Below are 12,884 nucleotides of genomic sequence, written 5' to 3' on the forward strand. Positions count from 1 at the left end.
TACGACCTCAAACAATGAAATCATATTAACACTGAACAGCTAAGATATAAGTTGCTACACTGAAGCGAAAACATTGTTTACACCTATTTACTGATGTTCAACAGAACGTAATGAGTATAAGAGACAAACAAGTATTATTGCAGCTATTTTATTCCAGATAATACAAAAGAAAGAAAAAAACAATAGAAAATCTCCCTGAATCAATGAAGCATGACAGCACACAGCGCTACACATTATGGCACAAAAATTAATTCAAAAAGAAAAAGTGTCAAGCAAACAAAAGATCATCATACAGTAGCTTCATTAACCTCGCCGCTCAGTTTTCCACATTTGAGCTGAACGAAATAAGCTCTTTAGTTACGACACAACACGTTACTCCACGAAAAGTAAGAGCAGTGAGTAAAATGGGCGGAGTCCTTAAATGTATTTTCAGTAAGCTGCACAATGAGTCACCTCACACACACACACACACGCATGTGCGCATACACACTTTCCTGCCAGTCCTTCCTCTATGACCTTCCACCTTACAAAAACACTTGGGATAACAATGGGACACAGGCGTGGAAAAATTAACACTAAAGCACCCAGGACAGCATGGCGAAAGCCCCGGATCTGCTGTACCTGCTGAGGTCCAGTGAGTCCAACGTTAGCCGATATATTTTGAAGGTTACTTTTTGTTCGACTTGAGCTTTAAGTGCGCACAGCGTGCACACACGGCCACCTTACCTGACCTTTCTGGCTTTACACGATTAAACGGCCTCACCCATTTTTGTTTGTACAAAAAGCTGCTGTTGTGCACACAACTTACATCTCGCCATCACAATGAACCACTCATTACACACATCACACCTCCGCCAGCACAGGCATAGTCCTCCACTGGTTCCTGCACAGGATAGATTCTAATGTGCTTAATTTTTGTCCACACAGCATTCCCATACGGCATAAATATGAATCTGTGACTCGTTCAAGTCAAAGAAAAGATGGCCTTCCTATCAGTGTGTGGCAATGCTTTTAATAATAAAAGGATGGCAGGTTGAGTAGGTCTTTCCTGCTGGGATTTTTCCGGCACTGAAGCTTTTTCTGGCAGCTTGCAAAGCCGTGGTACTCTCACGTCCTCTCTCCAACACGGTCATCGCTGTCTCCTGACCTCAGAGAAGTGAGGATATCCTGAAGCAGACGCAGCTGCAGCTGCCCATAAAATCTGCCCTAGCGCAAAAAGAATGCAACGTCCTGCTGTAAGATCTCTTAAGATCAATTTCCATTAAATAAGTAATAAGTTAAGCAACGAGCTCTGTGTGGTTGACCACATTAAAATGATATATCTACCTGATTTTTTGTTATATAAAATTGCCATAACTTATTCTTAATATTTCATGCTCACGAGGCCATTATTTATAAAAGTTGACTCTATACACTTTATGAAACATTTGATTTCCATAAAATGCCTAACATTCTGCAATAATGGCACCTTGGCCATTAATAATATTGCGGGAAAATGGATGGATGGATAATTTTAAGGGTTTTTTTAGGGATGCACTGATACCGATACTGGTATCGGGTATCGGGGCCGATACTGTAAAATGTGTGTGTACTCATACTCGTAAAAGTTAACCGATACCATGAACCGATACCAACTTATTTCATTAATCAGAGGGTGGCTTGTCATTTCTGTTGTAGTTTTTTAGATTGGCCACTAGGGGGCCAATTATTATTTTATTTATTATTTATTTAATAATAATTATTTTGTTTGTTTGTTTACAATATGGACACTCTGCAATAATTTAAAAGTTTATTTTAAACCTAATTTGTATTTATTTTATTCCAAACAGAAGTGTTTATTTATTATTCTGAAAGCTCGAGACAGTGCCAATAGTTCAGTGATATTTTGTTAAATTACAATGTGGAGACTCTGCAATAATTTAACAGAAGTGCTTATTTTTCACTTGAAATTTTTTTGTGGTAATTTTTATTAAGATTTAATTTTTTATCGGCAGGGAATATAATAAAACCTGTCTTCCAATTAATTGTATTTGTGTGTGTGTGTGTGTGTGTGTGTGTGTGTGTGTGTGTGGTAGAAGTATCGTTTTTTGTACTCAGTATTGGCAAGTACTCAGATCCAAGTATCGGTATCGTATCGGTTTGAAAAAATTGGTATCGTTGCATCCCTAGTTTTTTTGTTTTAATTAACCAAAATATTTAAAATATTTAACCCTGTCCCCTGCAATATTGTGAATATGTTAGATTATTGTTCTAAAAGACAGATAGGTTGAACATAACATTACCCCAACATTGACATTATGCCATATTTACATTAGTAAACTGCATCGTTTTTACATCGTTCCATATTGTTAATACATTTTGTGTTGGGAGAATTATTCAATTCGCTTCAAAACAATTTATATACAAGTCAACCAAAAGCACTTCATATTATAAGGTGAAGACCTACAGTAATATATCCAAACCTGTGACCAACTCCTTTTAAACTGTTGTTCCTTTATTGATCTCTTCCGATGTCAAAAAATTGCTAAATCCCGAGAAAACGCGACCATTATTTTAACGCAAAGTAAGCGAATAATTCGTTGCGGTGCAGTTTTTTTAAAGTAGCAAAGTCATGGGTATTATCGAGCTGGTGCTTCACTGAGCTACAGTGCAAATTATAACGTTTCGATTTGTAACGGTGGACTGTTTTACTAGTACAAGATATATCTGTGATCAAAAACTAGCCTGAGGAGTTAAACCTTTTTCTTTAGCAGCATCGGTACTTGCACAGGCACAACACACAACACCACATAGCCACAGTTACATGGGCAAACAACACCCACATGTACAAACTTTGATGCGAGTTAGCCTTGATCTCTCCACTTCACAAACTACATATAGCAATTATGGGGCCTTTTCCTTTTGGCCAATCAGCTCGCTGATAATCATCACCTCGCAGATGGCATCACACAAGGCTTCCTAGCTTCCTGACAGAAAAAGCATGTAACCTCTTAATGAACCCACAACCACTAACTCAGTGGTTTTTGTAACTTTGACACCTGACTGCTCACACAGTCTACAACCACACTGGCCACACATACAACACCTTCAAAACACCTGCAATGACGTGCACAATCTCCTCATCCTTGATGTTGATTCAGACCAACTTTCGATTTCTTTTTCTCCACACAGTTCGTTATGAGTATGACCGGTACTCTCGAGAGGGGGGCACACCATCAGGCCTTGGACTTGTCTGAGGAACTGCCACCTCACCACCACCATCACCACACCAACCACCACCAGCAGCAGCATCTTCACCATTCCAACTCCCTGGCGTCCACCGCTGTGGGTGGAGGGAGAGAAACACCTTCACGTGTGGTCGTGCCTCCTCCTTATTCTGCAGCGGAGAGTGGCGGCGGGGGAAGCGATGCTCCTCTGGAGCTGCGGGGATCTCTCGACTGCTGGGCCTGCTCGGTGCTGGTGACCGCTCAGAACGTGCTGATCGCCGCAATCAACGCGTGCCTCGCTGGACTGGTGTTCGGGATCATCCTGACACCGGCCATCGTCATGGTTGTGTTTGGCTTCCTCTGTCACTCTACAGTAAGAGAAAGGAAAACGGGGAGCGAATGAACGGGAACGTGTGAAAACTGTGCGAACTGTTTGTGCTCTTCTTCTGCACCGCGGCATTCAGGCGCAATTTAAACTCGATTAGCACATCTACATGCATCCTCAGACACATTTCATAATAATTCATAGAACTATTTGCTCTCAAAAATCATGCATCGCAGACATTTGAAACCACTGGAGTATCTAAGGAGAGATGCTAAGTGGAGATGATTGCATCCATCTTTTTATGAAATATCTACAAATCCTAATCTTGTAACTCTTATCCACAAGTTTGAAATAGTTGTGCTTGGGGCTTAGGGAGTGCTTTGGCTTTTATCATCGATGAGAGGTTTTATAATCTGATAAGTCTCAGATTCTTTTAGATGTTGAGGAAAAACAACTGGCCAGGGTAGGATAGGCGTTACAGCACAAAACTTTAAAGAATGTCTGCTTTAGGGATTAAAATACACTTTTTAACATATGATTGTGAAAGCATAATATCTGAAATGCTTTCACACAATAAAGTGGTGAAAAATATAAATATTAAAAACGAAATAAACGGTTAATACACAGAATTGCATGTGAGGAAACGATATTTTTGAAAAGCACATACAGCTAAAACCAAGCTGCTCACTTAACATCGTATGCAGAAGCATCACCTGGACTAAACCAAAAAGTCATGGTGGATCAGAGGCTTTCACACATACCAACGGCACTTGTGTAGGCCTCCTTAATAACCAGAGGGACCAGGATTCTCTCATGTTCTCTCACAGTAAGACCTCATGTGACGCCAGCTTAGAAAAGGATTAACCAGGATCTGGGAGGGTGAAGAAAGGAGAAAATTCAGGAGAAATAAAAAGGGCCGAAGAAAAAAACATATCCAGAAAGCAGGTTGGATCCAAGTATTTAAGAAAACACAACCACACATGCAATATATACAACTTTTTGCAAAAAAAGAAACAAGTGCATTCCTTTCCCAGTACACCCTGCCTCAGATCTGGAGACATTCAGGAGCTCTCACGATTTTAAAACAAACACGGGCATACTTGTCCGAGTCTTATCTTCTACGACTCCCATTCTAAACGCTTCCTCCGTTAACTCGCACTATATTATATTTTTATGCAGAATGTTCGTTGTTTTTATTTTTAAAGTAAGATTAAATCAAATATACGCTTTTAAGACTGCACGTCTTTAATCATTTAAAAGAACAATATAGAAGACCTTATTTCAAATTCCAGCGCTGGGGGAAGCAGCGGATTCTGGTGCACAACTCTTGCCTTGCTTTGCCCTTTTTGCAACTCTGCAGACAAAGGTCGACAGAGGTTTGAGTTTAGTGTTTTTCCGTGTCATTCTGCTTCCTCCTCTTTCTTGCAGCCTGCACTTTGCTCGTGCATTCATATGTTCACTTCACAGGCTGATAGGGATGATTCAGGCTTACCGCCTCTCCTCCTCTTCCACATTCATATCTTGAACCCGTCACCTTTTCTTCCACTCCCACTGTGCTATTGCACATACTTTGACATAGAGCATCAATCCAGCTCACGGTAGCTTCAACCAACGTCTTTTTAGTTCCATTTATTTTTCTCAAACATGCATATGTTTATGTGTGTGCGAGAGAATGAGAGTGTTATATCTCACACTACCAACTGGTGTCTGTCCTCACCTCATACACACATACCGCATACAGTACGTCATCCCCTGGATTGGGATGGCGGCCGGCAGATCAGCCGAGGTTTTCGTGTGTGCGACTATGTGGGGGCGGAGCCTTCTTAAAAAATGTATCATCCTGGGTAAAGTTGCAAAATAAAGGTTTAAAATGATGACTGACTGAAAACACTAAAGTTTCCCATGTGGTCTCTGCAGGTGCGCCCCCATGGAACTACACCCTACTGCTCAGACCTACTGACCGATGGAGGCTGTGTGGCTTTGCTGGTGGTGGGCTTCCTCTTGGTCACCCCTCTGCTAGTCCTGGCGCTGGCTGCATACTGTCGTCTGGCCCGACACCTCCAGCTGGGCCTGTGTTTCATTCCATACAGCCGGGCCGTGTACAAGAACCTCCCGGCCACCCGGCATCGTGGCCTGGGCACGGGCTGCTGCGGGGGTCGAGATGCTGCTGATGGCAGTGGAAAGGGGAAGGTCTGGGTGTGAGAGGACTGTGGGCTCGGTAAAGGGGAAAAGAAAACGGGGTGAGAAAAGACCTTTAGATTAAGTAAAGGGGCACGAACAAAAAAAGAGGGGTTAAGAAAAGGCAGCAGATATCAGGAAAATTGAGATATGTGAACTATAATTACTATAAAAACCAGCTCAGAATCATGGAAGACATTTTACATGGTTAATAAAGACAGAGCAGCAGTTATTGTTAAAAGAGTAGCAAGGTGTACTTTGATTGATATCATTTCACTGAATCCACCTGCTATTAGTGGGATTTTATCTTGTAACTTTCTAGTTACAATATTGCCTCAGCATTATGGAAAAAACTGAATCCATACAAAGCGTGTATACTTCAAATGAAACTAAAACAAATGCAAATTCCACTTTGTTAAATAACACGGTCTCAATAAGAGAGCCTGTTCAAGTCAATGAATTACAGCCGAGACAAAAAGACACTTACGTGATGGTCTGGTTTATTTTTATGTGTTTTTAAATGATTGAGAGGAAGCTGGACATCTGAAAAACATCAAATCCCACAAAGGTTGTACTGACACTTCATAGCTGTATCCTGTCACGTTTATGTTATAATGAGAAACATTTATATGTCTAGTGTAGTTTTCCTTTTAGCTGTTGCAAACTGTAACTGCATTCTCTTGCATTTGTTTCCTTTTTTTAAAATAAATAAAGCTACGAGAGTTAGCTGGTGTGGTCTGCCGTTTTATTAGCGCGAGTTTACAGAGTTCAAAAGCAGTTTAAACAGGAGCAGTCCATTTATCCACCAGAGCGACTATCAGAGCCGACTGGAGTAACAACAACTGTTTTAGGCTAACAATGAAATCCACCAACATTAGCCTTTTTGACTGTTGTCAACCAATAAACAAATAAGATGTGTTGTTTGTTAGGCGTTATTAGAAATCATAGCTGTTACTAGGGCTGCCACGATTAATCGACTAGTCACGATTACTTCGACTATCAAAATTGTCGACAACTAATTTAATAGTCGACGCGTCGTTTGAAGCTTTGTAAAGTCATTAACGATGCAGGGATAAGTAGCAGGATTTAAGAGTGTAATAACGGACTGAAACAGAAGATGGCAGCACTGCATGTACAAGGACGCCAGCTGCCGTTAAACCCCGAAGAAGAAGAAGCTGTGTCCCAGAATTCATAGTGGCCCTGCTCAGTTTCCAACAATGGCGGCAGCTAGTTAGTTTTAATATTACTCTTATTATTCTTTCTGGGTCACAAAATACACGTTTAACATATTTTCAGGCGAGAATGTAGCTGTGTAAAACTCAAATATCTGCTCAGTTTATCAAGACACCACATATTTTCAAAAGCGCTCCGACGTTTTCGGAGACGTCTGTTACCCACTAGCTCGATAGCTAGCCGGGGGCTAGGCTAACTAGAGCCCAAACCCACCGCCGTCTTTCGCTACTCAGGTTAAACATATATAAGTCACTTAGATAACTTAAAAATGTTATTGTTTGGCTTTTTTAGTATTTTATTTGTTCCTGAGTAAATCGGTTTGGCTGAGATTAAAGTTATAGTTTTTGCACAGCTGAATAAACTTCAGGCAAACAGCTGATTATCAGAAGTGTGAGATGCGCGAGAATTTACTCCAGTGTCCTATTATATTTTAGATAGCAAGGAGTTTATTAAACTTCACCGAAACAATCTGCAAATTTCATTAAAATTTAATAAACTATCATCTTGTCTTTATTTTTAGTTAGCACATACCTTAAACACTTAAAGCTGTAAGCTAATGATAGTTATATAAGAGCAGATGCTGCTGGTGCAATAAGCTGTAGGTTTTATGTCCAATGGATGATGATCTGATTAGTCGACTAATCGCAAAAATAATCGGTGACTAGTCGACTATCAAAATAATCATTTGTGGCAGCCCTAGCTGTTACAAGTTTCAAAATACGACAGACAGCTAAGAGTGTGACGTATTGTGATAAACAGATGATGTTACATATCATAACAAACTGTCTATCCCCATTCTTGTTGATTTGCAAACTTTAATCATGTGTTGGATTAATTAGGGTTCATAAACCTTTTTCAGGGTCAAATTCAAGCACTTTTTAAGGACTTTACTAAACAAACAAACAAACAAGAATGCATGTTTCACTTTGCATCACCTCAGTAAGACCATGTGAAAATGACAACAAATCATCTTAGGTTGAGTTAAATGTCCTTTGTTCCCCTTTCATTAAAAAGAGAAAAACGCACCACACAAAAATACGGCAAAAGGAAAAAGGCTGCCTTATATGCATATAGTGTCGAAACTCAAAAGGCACATCTCACTTAAAAATTACGATGTACAAATGTGTTCAAATCAAATCTCCTGTTGAAAACAAAACAAGAAAACTGCACCAAACATCAAAATCAAACCAAAATAATACACAGCAAGGCCAAATTAATAAGTCTTCTCACCAGATATTGATGCTTCTTTCCTACGTGACACAAAAAGTAGGAGACAGATTTTTTTGTTTTACTACATTCATTCAAAACTAACTGTGAGATGTTTGACTACATTCCTGTCTATATTATTGTTGAAGTCCTAAATGATCACCTTTAATGTGTTTGTGCACCGTGTTTACAGTAAGACAGGCATGGGGAACAGCACTGACTGGGAGGCTTTGAACAGATGAAGAATGCACAAGGATCTACCTAAAATCTATTTATTTAATCGATCATCTTTGATATTTTTAGGTGCAATTGTAATGTATTTTTTTTTCATCTCCATTAAATAAACAGGCAGCCTTAAAGTATGAAATACTGATATACAAAAACATATAAATGGGTCTACTGTCTCAGTGGCTGATAGTGCCCCACAGGCCTCAGTGCGAGCTTGAAGCCATTATAATGTTTAAGTTGTTTAATGTGTAGGTGCTCCCGATAAACAGATTTTGAATGAAAGCCGGGGAACTTCGGTAGCACAAAAACTGTGTCAATTCTTTGTGCACATATGGATCAGTCCCTCTTATTACCATGATCCCTTAAGGTGTTTCCAAAGGCACCGTGTTAATGCCAGTCATACACAAAAATATAAACAGTATTATATTTACTTGGCGATAACTTTGCTTTTAGCCTTTAATCAAAAAGCCTTAAGTTGGCTATTTAAGTATCGGGCTAACGTTTAAAGCTTTCACTTGAGTGAAGTAACTCACATTACTGTTACTGCTAAGTAATGTTAGCTAATTTCACAGCATTTCATACATCACCTCGCCATAACTAACTGCTATAATAGCGCTGCCATATTGTATCATACTCAGTGCATTTCAATCATCATAGCAAAACAATTATTTTAAAAAATTAGCATGTGTAACGTACACACACTGGAAAATTATGTACTAGGGCTTACGCAAAGTGCCCCCTGTGAAAAGGTGCAAATCCTTTTTGCAGACCTTTCAGGTGGATTTGTTCCTTGTGTTATCCATGATTTGTATTTGTTGTTTTTCAGCAAACACTTATTAAAACAGCAACATCCAGGCATGTGCGCAAAGTCTACGCTGACTGTAGACGGTTACGTCTTTTCATTGGCCCGGAGTCTACGGTGAGCGTAGACACCGTAGACTCGGGCCAATAGGAGCGCCGACTCCCAATGTAGACGACCAATCGTCTGCTCGACGGAAGTTGCGTCACCAAAACAACAACAACACGCAGCGGAACAGCGAAGAAGCCGGCAAGTCCGTTGTTTTTTATGGAAACTGGCATTTCTTCTATGTTTACACTAAATTATCGACTCTGGATTTAGCGGAAATTACACGATAGCGCATTTAAGCCTTTTTCTTTGTGGTAAACGTTAGCCGCGCGCTAGCCGACATCTAATGTATTACGCCCATTTCTAGTCTTTTCAGTGGCTACAACTGCTTTCCGTGGCTCGTTACAAACGATCTGAGATATATGAAGTAGTAAGTGTATTTAATATCATACTAGGCAGATTTACCGCACTGCCATTTACTACACATTTACCCGTGTTTGGCTATCGTCAGTACGTCTCGCTCATTGTAAACTTTCTTTAAGTATGTGTAACATTCACAATTATATTGTTGATGGTAACGTGTATGATTCCAGCCTACCTGATGGGCACTTTTGACTTTTTGTAGTTCAGTTCACTGATTCCTGCAGTGCTGTTTTCCTGTATTCATCCCCTTTAATAAAGTGTCCTGTGTTACAGTAACAGTGAGTTGTGGATTTACTTAATGAATGCCTAAGTTGGGCTTTAATCTGCCTTAGACATGTGTTTTGTATTTTTTTTCTTATTAAGTTATTCTCTGCCAATAGGTTTAGAAGACACAACTATGTACAAACACATAACAGACCCAAACCAAAGAAGCAATGTGTACAAGCAGGCAAAGACAAGTTTTGGAAGTATTTGTACAACACATGCCTCCGCAGCAACTTCAGTGTATCCTGGAATTGATTAGGAAACACTAACAGAGCTATTATCTGTTATGTGAGTCAAATTTCCCCAGATAGTCTTGGTTGACATCAGGTGACTGTGAAAGCCATGGTGTATGATCACGCCATTTTCATAATCAAGTATTCAGTCTATTTGTCACAGGACAAACATGATCTCTCATAGCAAGTTTGTAATGATTTTACAACTCTTACCTTTGACAAGTGAACCCTAACATGGCAGCAAAGTGCAACAATGTCTCTCTGTGTAGGGGTCAAGAGTTCAGGACATGCCTTGAATAATCCTTCAGATTTTACCAGTAGAAAAGTAAAACAATTACATTGTCAGGAGAACGTAAAAGACTTTGCACATAATAATCACAGAAGAAAAGAAAGGAATTGATTTTCAATTGCTCTTAATTTCAGAAGACTTTCCAACCTGTTGGTTCTTTGCTACACATTTACCCGTGTTTGGCTATTGTCAGTACGTCTCGCTCGTCGTAAACTTTCTTTAAGTATGTGTAACATTCACAATTATATTGTTGATGGTAACGTGTATGATTCCAGCCTACCTGATGGGCACTTTTGACTTTTTGTAGTTCAGTTCACTGATTCCTGCAGTGCTGTTTTCCTGTATTCATCCCCTTTAATAAAGTGTCCTGTGTTACAGTAACAGTGAGTTGTGGATTTACTTAATGAATGCCTAAGTTGGGCTTTAATCTGCCTTAGACATGTGTTTTGTATTTTTTTTCTTATTAAGTTATTCTCTGCCAATAGGTTTAGAAGACACAACTATGTAGAAACACATAACAGACCCGAACCAAAGAAGCAATGTGTACAAGCAGCTTTCTGTCCTAACATTGTGAACCAGTCAAAATACATAAATAACACATTGTGATCATGCTGAAGACCACAGACAGTAGTCCAGGCGTCAGGTGGGATAAAGGAGCTGGAAACATCACCTGATAAAGAAAAAACACACAACAGACTGAATGAGTAAAAGAAGGCTTCTTCATTGCACATTTTCCACCAATCACAAGCCTCTCCTTTCACTCTAGACTTTTGACCAATCACCGATCAGGACGAATTGCACTACTGTACTGTCCATCCGACTGTTCGGCAGACTGACATGCCGAGGAGCAAGGCAAAATTTTGCTCTTAGACTTTGGGACTCATTTTATTTCTCCATCTGAAGAAAACTATTCAAGCAGAAAGTTATTTGTGGTGAATGAAATACGGTTACAGTTTCAAGAGATTTTAAGCACTACACGCGAAAACCAAGCATTCTCCAAAGATTTCAAACACCAGTGTATGCACCCCAACTAATGCTGCACACTATGAATAAAAGAGAGTAGGGCTGTAATTTTCTTTATACACGTTATTGGGGGAAAGCGCGTACGCAGTCCCCACTATCATAAATTGTGCAGTTGAGATTCCCACATTTGAGGAATTCACAGAGGTCAGAATTGCCTGTGTGCAATGGCAAAGCCTCGCTCTGGATGAACCACCTTAGTGATCATGGTATCATCCCTGCCAGGTAAGTATGAGTGGGAGCTGGCCGGGCGGGGGGTGGGTATCAGCCACATACGAGTCAGCCTGACGGTATTACGGAAATAAGCAGCAACACAATGTTTAGTGGAACACGGTCATAATTTAAAATCTAACTCATTCACCAAGTGATTAATGCTATTTTATTGACATGTAATAGTTAATTTGAAAGTTAAATAGGCTGACATTTTCCCATAATGCTTTGCCGCAATGTATGGGTTTGATGTCGCAGCTCACTTCCGGTCAGCGAGCATTTTATTTTTAAAAGTTTTGCAAATCATTATACAAATACTAGGCAGTCATTTATGTAATATATTCTGCAAGCGTCCAAAATTATAAGACTAACGTGATAAGTGAGGCTTTCCTTTTTAACTGTGGTTTCATTCAGCCATATTGACCTGGTGATTATTAACAGGTGTTTCCCCAGCTTTGCTCACAAAAGATTAATGAAACTGGCATAAAATGTTAAGAAAAAAAATAAGTACACTGTAAAACAAGTCCATATGGGACAAAACATGCGTCGACATTCGTCTATTTTACAAATAAACTGCTCCAGCAATGTCATGCTAGCGTGGCTGTAAGAGTACTGTGAGTTGTGGCGCCATCTAGTGGACCACCGAACACACCGACAAGCTAACCCTGACCAGGGGCGGGAGCATGTGCAGTAGGCCTGCTGCTATGAGCCCAGGGAACACGCGGCTATTTTGCATAAACGCAAATATTGAATAAAAGTCATCTGACGTTTAAACAAGAGCTTGTTTGGTGAAGTTAAGCTATCAACGTGCACAGTTTTAGCTGCCATAAATTATCCCATACTCGCATACATTACAGTGTAAAGAAAACAGTATAAACGGCTACCTGACACCTGGTGATGAACAAGCTTATCAGCTTGTTAACTTAATTAGTACCCTGAAAGAAAAGTTCAGTTACAGCAGGGGTTATTAATGATTTATTAATCATTGGCTTACCCGTGGACTGGCTAGAGTCGCGACACCACCGAGTTTAAGGCCACAAAAGCGACATTTTCAACACTCATCTGAGGAAAGCTGAAGGTGCCATTGAAGATGACGGCTGGGCTATTTTTATACAGGAAAACTTTCTCCATAAAATACACGACGTATTCCAGGATAAACAGACTGCTGAGTTAATAACATTTAGAGAAAGATGTCTATCTCAAACGCACTTTAAAAAAAAGT

The 12,884-nt window shown here is 39.9% G+C and overlaps 1 protein-coding gene, 1 long non-coding RNA gene and 1 other non-coding gene across 3 annotated transcripts; 1 reads left to right on the forward strand and 2 right to left on the reverse strand.

Moving 5' to 3' along the window:
• The first annotated feature begins 3,177 nt into the window (after positions 1-3,177).
• On the forward strand, positions 3,178-6,435 carry tmem88b (transmembrane protein 88 b). Its single transcript, XM_085139104.1, has 2 exons — positions 3,178-3,579; positions 5,449-6,435. Exons 1-2 carry the CDS (start codon positions 3,178-3,180, stop codon positions 5,731-5,733), a joined length of 687 nt encoding a protein of 228 aa, XP_084995230.1. The 3' UTR covers positions 5,734-6,435.
• On the reverse strand, positions 3,466-9,409 carry LOC146521627 (uncharacterized). The gene is made up of 4 exons (XR_014870466.1): positions 9,147-9,409; positions 5,493-5,745; positions 4,293-4,402; positions 3,466-3,574 (listed from the first exon to the last, which is right to left on the reverse strand). It is a non-coding gene; the product is annotated as an uncharacterized LOC146521627 (long non-coding RNA).
• Positions 9,410-11,523: 2,114 nt separating this feature from the next.
• LOC146521628 (U1 spliceosomal RNA) lies at positions 11,524-11,685 on the reverse strand. The gene has a single exon (XR_014873484.1). It is a non-coding gene; the product is annotated as a U1 spliceosomal RNA (small nuclear RNA).
• Between the last annotated feature and the right edge of the window lie 1,199 nt (positions 11,686-12,884).

Source organism: Neolamprologus multifasciatus, chromosome 3 (assembly GCF_963576455.1).
Source record: "Neolamprologus multifasciatus chromosome 3, fNeoMul1.2, whole genome shotgun sequence".
NCBI lineage: Eukaryota > Metazoa > Chordata > Actinopteri > Cichliformes > Cichlidae > Neolamprologus > Neolamprologus multifasciatus.

Coding starts and splice junctions, on each gene's coding strand:
- tmem88b (XM_085139104.1), top strand. CDS start 3,178: ATGAGTATGACCGGTACTCTCGAGAGGGGGGCACACCATCAGGCCTTG. Junction 3,580..5,448: donor GCTTCCTCTGTCACTCTACA/GTAAGAGAAAGG, acceptor TGGTCTCTGCAG/GTGCGCCCCCATGGAACTAC.